The sequence below is a fragment of the Halyomorpha halys genome, unplaced genomic scaffold (assembly GCF_000696795.3).
Source record: "Halyomorpha halys isolate HHAL.00 unplaced genomic scaffold, Hhal_1.1 Scaffold914.1, whole genome shotgun sequence".
Taxonomy (NCBI): Eukaryota; Metazoa; Arthropoda; class Insecta; order Hemiptera; family Pentatomidae; genus Halyomorpha; species Halyomorpha halys.
The window spans coordinates 416,132-427,410 of NW_027104636.1; the positions used below are offsets into that span (position 1 = coordinate 416,132).

An 11,279-nucleotide genomic window follows, 5' to 3' on the forward strand; every position below is an offset into this window, starting at 1 on the left:
TATTTATAATTTCCCCCAAAAAAACGACAGGACTTTTTGAATGACCTGGTATTATTAATACATTTATTAGTGTAGTGTAGTTACTAGTATTTTAGTTAATTAAAGCCTTTTTCTATTTTATTACACTGCTGTTCCTGATTTTTGTTTCACTTATTGGCATCTATCTATTTTTTTGGGACAGCTTGCAACTTCAGCTTTGGCCTTCTTGGCAGTACCTTTAGGCATTATAAATTCAATGGTTTCATAATGGGCGACTGATTTATTGGTTTCATAGTACACCAGGGATTTTCCAGTTTCTTTATAACAATAAACCTTGCAATTGGCTGAGTACTTCGCGAAGAAAATTTAAAATTGAACTAAATCAGGCTAAGAAATGAAACTTCAAGGGACATAGGGTTTCCTACATGCCAACGGGTTAATATATTAAATTATATTATTACAGAAAGTATTACAGTATCGTTGGAGACTGATAAGTGAGAAGAACGTGCGTCCACTGACAGGGCTCACTCTGGATATTTAAGGAGAAAAGGTTAGACCAGATGAGGAGGTAAAAAAAGGCTTTGACACTACTCCTCATCTGGAGTACTAATGGGATAGTGTGTGACCCTGTCGTTCAACGGACTTATTAGGGATAAATGGTGCATTTTGGGGCCCTGGTACTCTGCCGCAAGGACCACCTATAAAGGTGTGGTATTGGGTATCCTGAGACCTGCATTCACGCTGAAACAGAACAGGAAACTAGCAACCACACAAAGATTGGCTCTGTTGAGGGTCCTATAGACCTATATAGTGGTATTGCATGAGGCATAGCAGGTAATGACCAAAGCCATGCCTCTGGACCTCATTCTGAAGGAGGACGCTGTTAAATACAAAGTGAAGAGCCAGGAGCTATTAGCGCTACTGGAGAATCAGTGAGACCCCATACCTATGGAAGATGATGCTATAGGAGGACTAAATAGAAGAATGGAATGGATTGTAGTTGGGGATTCAGAAGGGCGCTACACTGAGGAAGTTCTTCCTCACTGTATGCAAGATTGAAGACTAAGTGGACCCTCCTAGACTACTGGGTCTCAGATCCTAACAGGACATGGAGGGTTCCGGGAAAAAATGCTGAGTCTCTGAAACAGCAGAACATGTGGTAGTGGATTACACTGCCAGGGAAAGACAGTCAGGTTGTCAAGAAAGACCAGGATCTTTGCTGTTGAGTCGGTCTTTCCCCGTCTGATGGAACAAGAGTACTATTCTTTCCTCAAAGAGTTAATTTACAGGTAGAAAGAGTTGGTTGGCCCAATGCACTTCATGTTGAGAAGGGCTCAACCATCCGACATCGGTAAAGAGGCCCTTTACCTAGAGCTGGACTAAGCTGACAAACTGTAGAAGGCACCCATACAGATGGGCACTACCTCACTGTTACTAAACCCCATATGCCAGAAGGGGTGGGGGATGAATCAGAGAGAGAAATACTTTATTTATCTATGCTGCCTAAATATATTAGGTTGCTATCTCACACAGCATACTTATCAATCCGTAATCGGACATATATAAATTACACATACATGGTATGATCAGAAAAAAAAAAAGAGATACAATAATAAGATATAATAAACAATTTTTTCCCCCCTACAGTTTCCTTCCACAATCCATTTCGGTCTGTACAACAAATACAAATGTTTCATTCATTCCTATTTTTCTTTCTCATTTCTGCTCCTCCAATTTCACCCTTTCACAATTTTTCAATTCACCCGATCAACAAATTCGCTCTCCGGAATTCACCCTCCTAGATCCTCTTCAGAGACCCGCTAAACAAATTCAATATTAGACGGTAATGTGAGATCAGACCATCATTCATAGTCATAGCAGTAGATCAGTTTACCAAGAACAAACAAATAGATACATTCTACGAGAATAAGACTAACACATAGATGAAGGTAGTTGAAACTTGGAACAAGTTTTCAAAGTCAACTAAATTGTGATACTTAAGAATGACTCATATTATGAAAATTCCAGAAGGGATGGGACAGAGTGAGCTCAAAGGTCACAGAAATGAATATTCAATTGCTATCTGGGGCTTGTCATACCATACCTCCCCAGTTAAAGGTTAAATATAAGTGTCAGAGAGAGATTCACTTCATTGTTATTAAATGAAAAACATCCTCTGGAAATAATTAATTGGCTGACTGAACAAAATTTGTGGACTAGTTTTGATACCAAAATTTAAGCTGTAAGGAATCACATTAATACAGCAATTAAACAACTAATGGATAGAGTGACTATCAAATAATTGGAAATGTTATGGATACAAGAAAAAAATTTAAGGAAAGAAAAATTTAAAAGACTTGATACCTTATAAATAGAAATTTATTTTCATTTATTACAAGTATATTGTAAATATAATTAAAAATTAATATTTGATTAAAATTATTCACTCAAGATATCTCACGCAGTGATGAAAGATTCCAGCAATCGCAGATAATGTCTGCGTATTTATAACTTAATGGTATGTTCAAGACTCAAGCACTGATGTTCAGCTAACTAATTTACTAACCAAAATTATTCATTACTTAAAACAGTGCACGATTCCTGACCAGTAGTTTATAATATAGCTGAAATTTGGCACAACTTGGTACAACATAAGGCATCAGTGTAATATTACTTATTCAAAAAATATTTACAATAATACGTTATTATTACAATATGGCCTCTAATTCATTGTAAGTATTAAAACTAGTGAAAAAATACATATATATTGATTTCATTTTGATTATTATTATAAATATTTATCTGTGTTTCTATCATCTACATATTATTTACTCAAATTATTAGTCTACAATTCATATCACTGGGATTAGTTTAATTCCCCTAGTATTTACATTAAACATAAATGCTAGGAAATCACTCTATGATATACAATAAACATATTGTGGATGATCTAGCCAGCAATGCCTTTATTTACATCTTAGTCACTAAGGCACTGTCAAACAGCCTAAACTACACCCAGGTCACTATGAATACCAATATCTTTTAAACTGTGTTTCTCATTTCCTTCGACTAATGTGTCCAAGGAATTTATACTGACTCCATTTAAAATATTCTGTGCCGCTATTGATGTGAAGTGTAAAGAGAGATTACTAAGAGAAGGGAATGAACAAATAGTAGGCTCAGTTTTTTTACCAGTTACATCAATAGTTTTTTCTATTGTGACAGAGAGTTTGTTATTGGAATTGTTACAGAAGTTTTTTTCTTCATTTTTAGAGAGAGAATCTTGTGTCTCTTTCAAAACATTAATATAGCTAAGGCTTTCCAAGACTTTGTCATTGCTTAAAGCAGGCTGAAGGGGTGTCAGAGAGGCAGAGGCTTTCCGAACATTGTTCATTCGCTCATCAGCTGCTGTGAATTCGGCCACATCAATCAGACTGCCTGCCTTCAAAGACATGTTAGATGCCTCGAAAACATTTTTCTTTTGACAAAGATTTTTGTTATTTTTGTTTCCAGAAACTAAAACCTTCTCTTCCATCTGAATTGTTTCTGTTGATGGAAATTTCATTTTAACATTATTCTCCAATTGACCAAGGTTCACTTTATTTTTATTACTGTTTTCTTTTGCACTTTCCTTATCTCTTTGCTGATAGAGAGATGACGGCCTTCTGCTTCTTTTCGATTCGGTTTTACTACTTCTGTCATTTCGATCTGGTTCTTCTTTGATTTTTTCATTAAGTTTAACTGGTTTTTTGCTTTTTTCAAAAGTTATTACTGATCTGATAGGAGAATTTTGTTGTTGAACATAAATTTTTGTCGAGTTATGACCATTTATAGTGGTAGTCATGGTTGCTGAAGGGTCATTAATGGAAGCGGACATCCTTGTATCGACCTTGGTATCTGCAGTCACACTGGTAGGGGTTGCAGATAACTCTACTTTAATAGTGTTTCCTGAATGCCTTGTGGAAGGGTTGTTGGCTTGTGGAGTCTTACATTTTGATTTATGCGATCGGGGAAGAGAATTATAACCAGATGATGTTGAAGACATTGCCTTAGGGGTTGTTGCAAGTGCAGTCTTTGAGGATGTTGGTGTTGAAGATGTTGACGGCCTTGAGGGGGACACTGATGGTGGCCGGGTTTGTCTTCTAGGAAGTCGTGATGTGCTGAGAGACCTCCGTCGAGATCTGACAGAGCCACATTCTGACCACTCACCATCTCCACGACTCTATAAAAAAATATTTAATTAGAACAGAGTTTCTTTACAAAATTAGAATTAGCTCAAAAGTAAAAACCTATTTTTTGGGAGGGGGGATATTAAAACTAAAATTTTCACCCCCTTTTTATTAGTTTTCATAAATAAAAACTTGAGAGAACGGCTTGCTTATTGAATATATTTAAACTATACTCGTGTTCAAAATTAGCACAACACTTCATTATTCTACCACCAATTATATATTAATAATAATACTGTTGGTTATTTTATGTTTATGTGTGTATGTAATTATAGTTTAATTAATAATTAATACAAGGAGAAATTAAATATTAAAGAGAGAAAAATAGAACTTCCAAGATCAATTCTCATTTATTTCAAAAAATGGAGGGAGGAATAAACTTTGTGTGATAAATGTTAATCTCTATTGTAAGTAAATATTTATTTAAAACTTCCATCCTTCAGTTTAATATAATATTAAAATTATCAAAAGTTTTTCAAATAACAACTACACTTTTTTTTTTTTAAATCAAGTTGTAAAAAATAAATTGTTTACTTTACTTACAATTGTTTTTGTCTGAGTTCCGACAGAATGCAGACCAAGGACAGTTGAGTTAAACCATTCCTGAGGTGGGAAAGGCATGGATATTGTAGAAGAAATACCACTTGGAGATTGTGGTTGCCTTTTGGACCACTTGAAGAGTTTGGAAAATAATGAGCACTTCTCTGCAAATAAAAGGTATATATAATTAAAAAAACACCAAAAATAATCTGTACTAGTAAATGTATGGTAGGATGTCTTTCATATGAAATATTTAGGTTCAAAGATAGTTCATTTAATCTAACATCAAAATGGTAGCAACCATAAGAATTGGGAAGAGAAAATAAAATAGTAGAATAACTTTAGTATTAGATGGGTTGATGGTCAGCCTCTCTTGTGTTAGATCCTACATCAACATTGACTTCCAACTGCAGAGAAGATTATTCTACAAATATAATCTCTTCTACATCAATAAAATTTTTGACTAGTAAAATAGTTGAATCAAGAAAAAGATGGTCCAGATGGTAGCCAGAAAAACAACTATTAAAAAATAGTGAAAATTATTTAATAAGAGGGGACATTTCAATCCAGATTTTAGGTCTGAAAGAAAAAGATACAACATACATGAAGCCTATGTAGAAGTAGATTACTTTATTACTCATACACGTCAGTTATTATATCAATTTTATGTTTTCAATTTCAGCTTTCTCATCATTTCTGCTTTGTTTTGATGTCAGTTTTCATAAATATTTCTTTTTTTATATCTCTACCTCTTTATTAGTTTTTTTTTATGTCACTTTTATACTCTTACATTAGCTTAACCTACTTAGTACCTTTTTCTTTTAGCCCCGATGAATAACTGCAATGTGGGTCAGCTATGAATAAATACTTGTCTCAATTTTTTAATTGCTGTTTTCCTGACCACCAGCTGGACCATCTCCTTCTTGATATTTTAGTTTTGTTTAGTACACTGAATTTTATTTATTTATTTTCTGTTAAATAAATAATTTATTTTTACTAAAGTAAATTATTTATTTATTTTAAGATCAATAAATTACTTATTCTTAGTAAAATACTTAAGACATAATCTTTTTTATCTAAATAAATTTTTAATCATAAAACCATTCATAATAAATAACTCAATAAGAATCAGTTCATTATTACTTTAGAATAGATATTTATATTTATTAAATTATCAATACATATAACATTTCAGTTCTCAAGCAATGACAGCGAAATAATTGTGCACCCAAATTATAAAACTTGTTGACAGAAGGAAAATAAAAACATCACCCAATATCACAAAAATAAACAGTAAACTATAAATTGGAAAAAAAAATTCATATTACATATATTTGATTGACTGTATATGAATTTAAAGGAGATGGTCAGGAATGTAGTCAAAGAAGAAAAAATAGTTTTCAACTATGGACCACAGCCCTGACCATCTTTGAAAAAAAAAAAACATATATAATATATATAGACCTTTCAATTGAATAGAAATCAATAACAATAAAAATTTATTTTTAAAGTAATTATTTTTAAATAATTTTTATTTAAATTTTAAACTAAAACTAAATTTCATATTTTGTCAATATTCTGTTGGTGTGAATTGCCTGTAGGTGTCAGGACATGAAGAGGACAAAAATTTTAACAAGTTTTAGAATCCTGTTTAGCAGTTTTAAACCAAAAGCTATAAGTATGATGTATTTATTCATATTTTGATCAAAATGTGTACTATAAATTTTAAATGATATTTACATCTGGTGGTTAGCAAGGAATACAGAAATTAAGCTAAGAAGCTTTTTATTTTTCAATTTTAATACACTTTTTAATTTAGTAAAGTTTGTATTTCCTTTTTGTAGTTTACACTTATCTCAGCGTTTTCATCATGGAACCCATCTATCTTCTACTTAAACCCAAAAGAATTATTGAACTTCATAAGAAGCATAGCATTCATATGGGATATCTAGTGGAAAGAGGGGTAACGCACAAAAGATCCAATTGGGTCGAAGTGAGGAAGGGATTCCCGACCCTCAGCGTAATAATAATAATAATAATCTACTTCATTTATAATATTTTAAATACTTGATTATTTAAAAAAAAAAATATTATTTACTTTGGTTGTTTTCAGTGCTATTGTGACTATTATGGAGGAGTCTGACAGATCCTGCCCTGTGAAGTGACGATAGCCTCCTCGAGCTGCCAAGCAGCCTCATAGAGTGCCTCCTCTCAAGCTTCCTACCCGGTGTCCGTGCTGGTGCTCTTGCGTACAGTATTTTATCACTCTTGTTACCTAAGCAAATGACAAAAATATTAGAAAAGATATAAATTAGTTATTTAAACTTTTGTCAATTTTTTCACTGGGTGAAATACATTTATTTATTAAGAACTATAAGGTGAAAAGTTTCAACTGCACTCTATTACCTTTCTCTATATATAATTAAGTATAATAATCAATTAAAAGAAGTTATAATTCATGGTATTAACAAATATTCATTGTATCAAACCTTACCTCCACATATTACGTCAGCAAGATTGGTCTGTATAGCTTGGTGAGTTTTGGCTCCCTCCCTAATAGTGACAATTTCTCCTGATGCTATTGCTGCTGCTTCAGCATGAGTTAGTAGAACTTGACGAGAATTGCTATCACCTGATCCCCTACCGTTTTCTGGGTTTGAAACAAAATAACCTTGGGCTGTCTGATAGATCTGTAAAAATACATGAATTAGAGACCTAAGTAATACTAACCAGAAAAAAAAATCACATTCCATTTTCCTTAAATGGTTAGAACTCAAAATACAAATTTAAAATGTGGGTGAAATAATGATAATGCATTATTATTACAATAAATCTATCTCTTACCTTATTTGCAGACATGAGGTCTGCCAGAGTGTCATAGAGGATATGCCTGGAAGGTTGTTCCATCTCCGGGAAAGCAGATGTCAAGCTGGACTGAATAGAGTCGAGGACAGCATTTTGACTTGCAGCTCCAAGCTGGAGAATCACCCAGCAGACGGCATCCGGTAAAGGAGTGAAGCCCGTCTGGTGGACTTTAGATACGGTGCAGTCTTCCACATCTCCTAAAACAGATTGAATATGTGTGTCAGTAATATTATAAGAATTAAAATATATGAAAAAATAAATAAAAAACTAGGTCATGGTTAACTATTAAATGAATATTGTAGGTTGAGCTGTGATACATTGTAAGTCTGAAAAAATCAACAATACAATTTTAATACTTGAATTAACACACCATTCTAGAGACATCTCATGCTAGCCATTGTTATGGAGGATACCAATATATTTGAGAATTCTTTTTGAGATATCTCTCAAAGGAAGTACCAATTTTTAGTTTTTTTAAGTATAAGTTTTACTAAAGTATCACCGATTAACAATGTATCACAGCTAAGTTGATAGTGAAGTAAAACATTTTTATATTAATATTTGAAAAAAACTAATAATTAGGGTGATCAATAATAAATATTACCTAAGTGAAAGACTGTTTCTATCAGACAAACAAAATGACTTCAGCATAATTAATATTCAAATAATATCAAGACAATCTAAACATAGTTTCAGAGGACCAATTACTTACATTCTGATTTTATAAAATTACTTATTGATAAAATTAAAATAGAAATCTATGGCTAAAGTGTTGAAAGAGGCATTTATTAGTTAGCCTTGGGTTTCAGTCATAATACTTATTAGTTATCCTTGGCTAAGACATCATTCTAGACCTAATGCTTTGATTGAAACAAGTGTTTAATAGAGTTATTTGTCCATGACAATATCGATGACTTACTTCATAGTGGTGCTAAGTACATTTCCTCTAACGGAAAGGTTCCCACTATAAAGGAAAATTAATTGAAAAGTTTTAATTTTCCTGACAGAAAGAACCTTTAATTGTATTTTTATATTTCATAGTCTGAATCTCTAACGAAGAAATAAAATTGTTCTGAAATCTACTATTATAGTGTGTATATACATACATACATATTCAATGGCAGGTGGTAGTAAGATAGACTGTAACATTAATAGCAATTTCCTTTTAATAATTTACAAAAACTTATAAGAATTTTAAAATTAATTAGCCCTTCTAATTAGCCCCATTTTCTTACATTTGCTTTATGAAACTTTCTAGTCAAGTATCGCTTGTAGAAAGAAATTTCATGGCATATATACAACAGAAACTGTCTAATAACGCTAATGAATGACATTTTCATTGAAGATGATAATTATGATTTCTCCCAACAACGCACAGTGATTAGGACGGGCTGCATCTGTCTTGGGAAAGAAGAAAACTTCTTATTCAATTGTCAAGAGATCAGCATGAGATCCAGCGATAAAATTTAGACCCAATTAACTAATTAATTGGAATAGTTTTTCTTCTCTTTTTTTCATAAGACTTATCTTTACATCTTCACAAAGCCAGGTTTAAATAATGTTTAAAAATCTCACACTTTCAGTTGCACAAGCCGCCATTGTGAGTCGTTCCGAATTAGTTAGAACTGTCTAATTGGCAATTAGTTTCCGAAACTGCAACGGATCCTCTTGCGAAAGGGCTGTCTTCGGGGGAGATTTGTTGCTAACGGAAGTGGGAAAAGTTCCCTTCCTCTGGGACAATGGGACTCGAAAAAACAATAAGCGACTTGTTTGATAATCCTCCTCCGCTTTTTGCTGACTGGGGAACATTCTTGCCAAGAAGACAATGAGACTCTTTTGATAATATTAGTTTAGCAACGAAACGCCGCTATAGACCGCCATTGCAATATGTTGCACAACCCGCACGTAATGTGTGGCATCCCTTGCAGCATAAGGATATTATGCCTTTAGTCCACGTAATACAGTAGGCAGTGGCCATTTCATGACGATTTATGAAATAATACGAGGAATTGCGGCTAATAATCTGCGAAAATAGCGATGGGTTCAACAACTCCCATCATCTTCGTTAGACCTTAACAGGCGCCAAGTGTAACCGATTAACTCGTTTTCCAAAAACTCTTAGCAGCAGAAAAAAACAATTTTTTTACCACTAAATTTCCACCATGTTATTACCGAAAGAGTCTAAAGCAAAGTCTTGAGTCTCTGAAACAACAGTTATTGTTATTCAGAACAAAACGTCTTCTAAGTATCTGTCCAATATTGGCTCATCCTTATTTATGTCTTTATTTTTTAAATATAGCTCTATTATATGTTCTGAAAATTTAATTTTCTGTAAATTTGCCTTTGTCAAAATATAGCCGTACCCAGGAAATTACTTTTTCGAATGGGTTAGCGAAAGTAGAAGATGGAATTTAATAACATTTTTGCCAAAACAACTTTCTTCCAGTTTTAAAGCAGATTGGACCTGCCGTTTTCAAAAATAGGTGTGTCTAGAAAAATAAATTTTTGCATGCAAGCAAAAGTAATGCATTTGATAAAAATGATATTGAACCATTTGCTACTAGAGTAGAAGTGCACTTTAACAAATGTGTTAAAATTTTTTTTTTTATATCAAAATCTTATTTTACTCATGGCTTTCTTTTCAAGACTTGTTTTAGATTGGTAAAGTTCTTTCAAAGCTAATTTATATTAATTGTTATAAAAATAAAAGATTAATTTTTCAATCAGACACATAATACTCAACTGTGCCCATTCAAAGCCATAGAAAAGGAGAATAAAGAGTTTTGATGGGAAAATACGCAATAATACTTCATGAAACAATGCTCAACTCACGAAAACGGGGTTTCAGTTTCAAAGGGCAATGTATATATGTACGCTATCTTCAAAATAAAGACTTTTTCATTGTCTTTTTTTAAAGAACTTTCACTCTTTATAGATCTTCAATACTTTCCTCCGAAAGTCTTTTTAAGAAAAGAGTTTTTAAAAAATCACTTAAGAAAAAGCTGAGATGATCCAGGTCATGTTATAATGGCAAGAGAGAAGACAAAAGACGAGAGTATCACTTAAACACATCTCATGAAACTGAAGTAGTCGAGTTAAAAAATAAGTTCTATTTTTAATACTTCTAAATTTTATTTATGTATACATATATTATGATGATTTTATTTTTACTTTAACATAAAATATTTTTAATAGCCATTTAGAATCTATAAACGTGTATATAAAACAGTCTTTCTGTTAAGTATCATGATTTCATTTTTATTTATTTTTTTATCTAATTATTAGAAGACACTGTACGATTTATAACTTGTAGAGGATTTTTTGTTGCTTACTTATTCTTTTTTTTACATTTAGTGTTTCCTATTTTCATTTAAAACTTGTAAATATTAATTGTTCTTTCAAGTTATGTATCTTTATTTCACTTCTTCTTCATTTTATGTTATTAGAAGTTCGCTAATTTATTATTTGTTTCCTTTTTATATATATATTATTTATTTTTTTAATATTGAACAGAAAACATTTCTGGATGTTTGCAGTATTCATTTAAACGTTGTACATATATAAACATTATTTGTAGGAAGATAGTCCGGGTGGCGGTCATTAAAGGTATCAAAGTAGTAAAAGAAAACTATTTATAGTTTGCTTTACTTTATTTAATTTATATTA

General features: G+C 32.2%; 1 protein-coding gene across 3 annotated transcripts in view; it reads right to left on the bottom strand.

Annotated features, from left to right (window-relative positions):
- Window positions 1-2,340: 2,340 nt before the first annotated feature.
- Window positions 2,341-11,279, bottom strand: part of knockout (Stork-head domain-containing protein knockout) — a 146,119-nt gene continuing 137,180 nt past the window's right edge. For all 3 annotated transcript variants that reach the window (XM_014430804.2, XM_014430803.3, XM_067044889.1), the window contains exons 4-8: window positions 7,593-7,810; window positions 7,243-7,438; window positions 6,847-7,023; window positions 4,752-4,912; window positions 2,341-4,201 (exon numbers count right to left, since the gene is read on the bottom strand). In XM_014430804.2, the coding sequence (XP_014286290.1) occupies window positions 2,984-4,201; window positions 4,752-4,912; window positions 6,847-7,023; window positions 7,243-7,438; window positions 7,593-7,810 (1,970 nt within the window). In that variant the 3' untranslated portion in view covers window positions 2,341-2,983. The remainder of the gene's footprint in view (window positions 4,202-4,751; window positions 4,913-6,846; window positions 7,024-7,242; window positions 7,439-7,592; window positions 7,811-11,279) is intronic.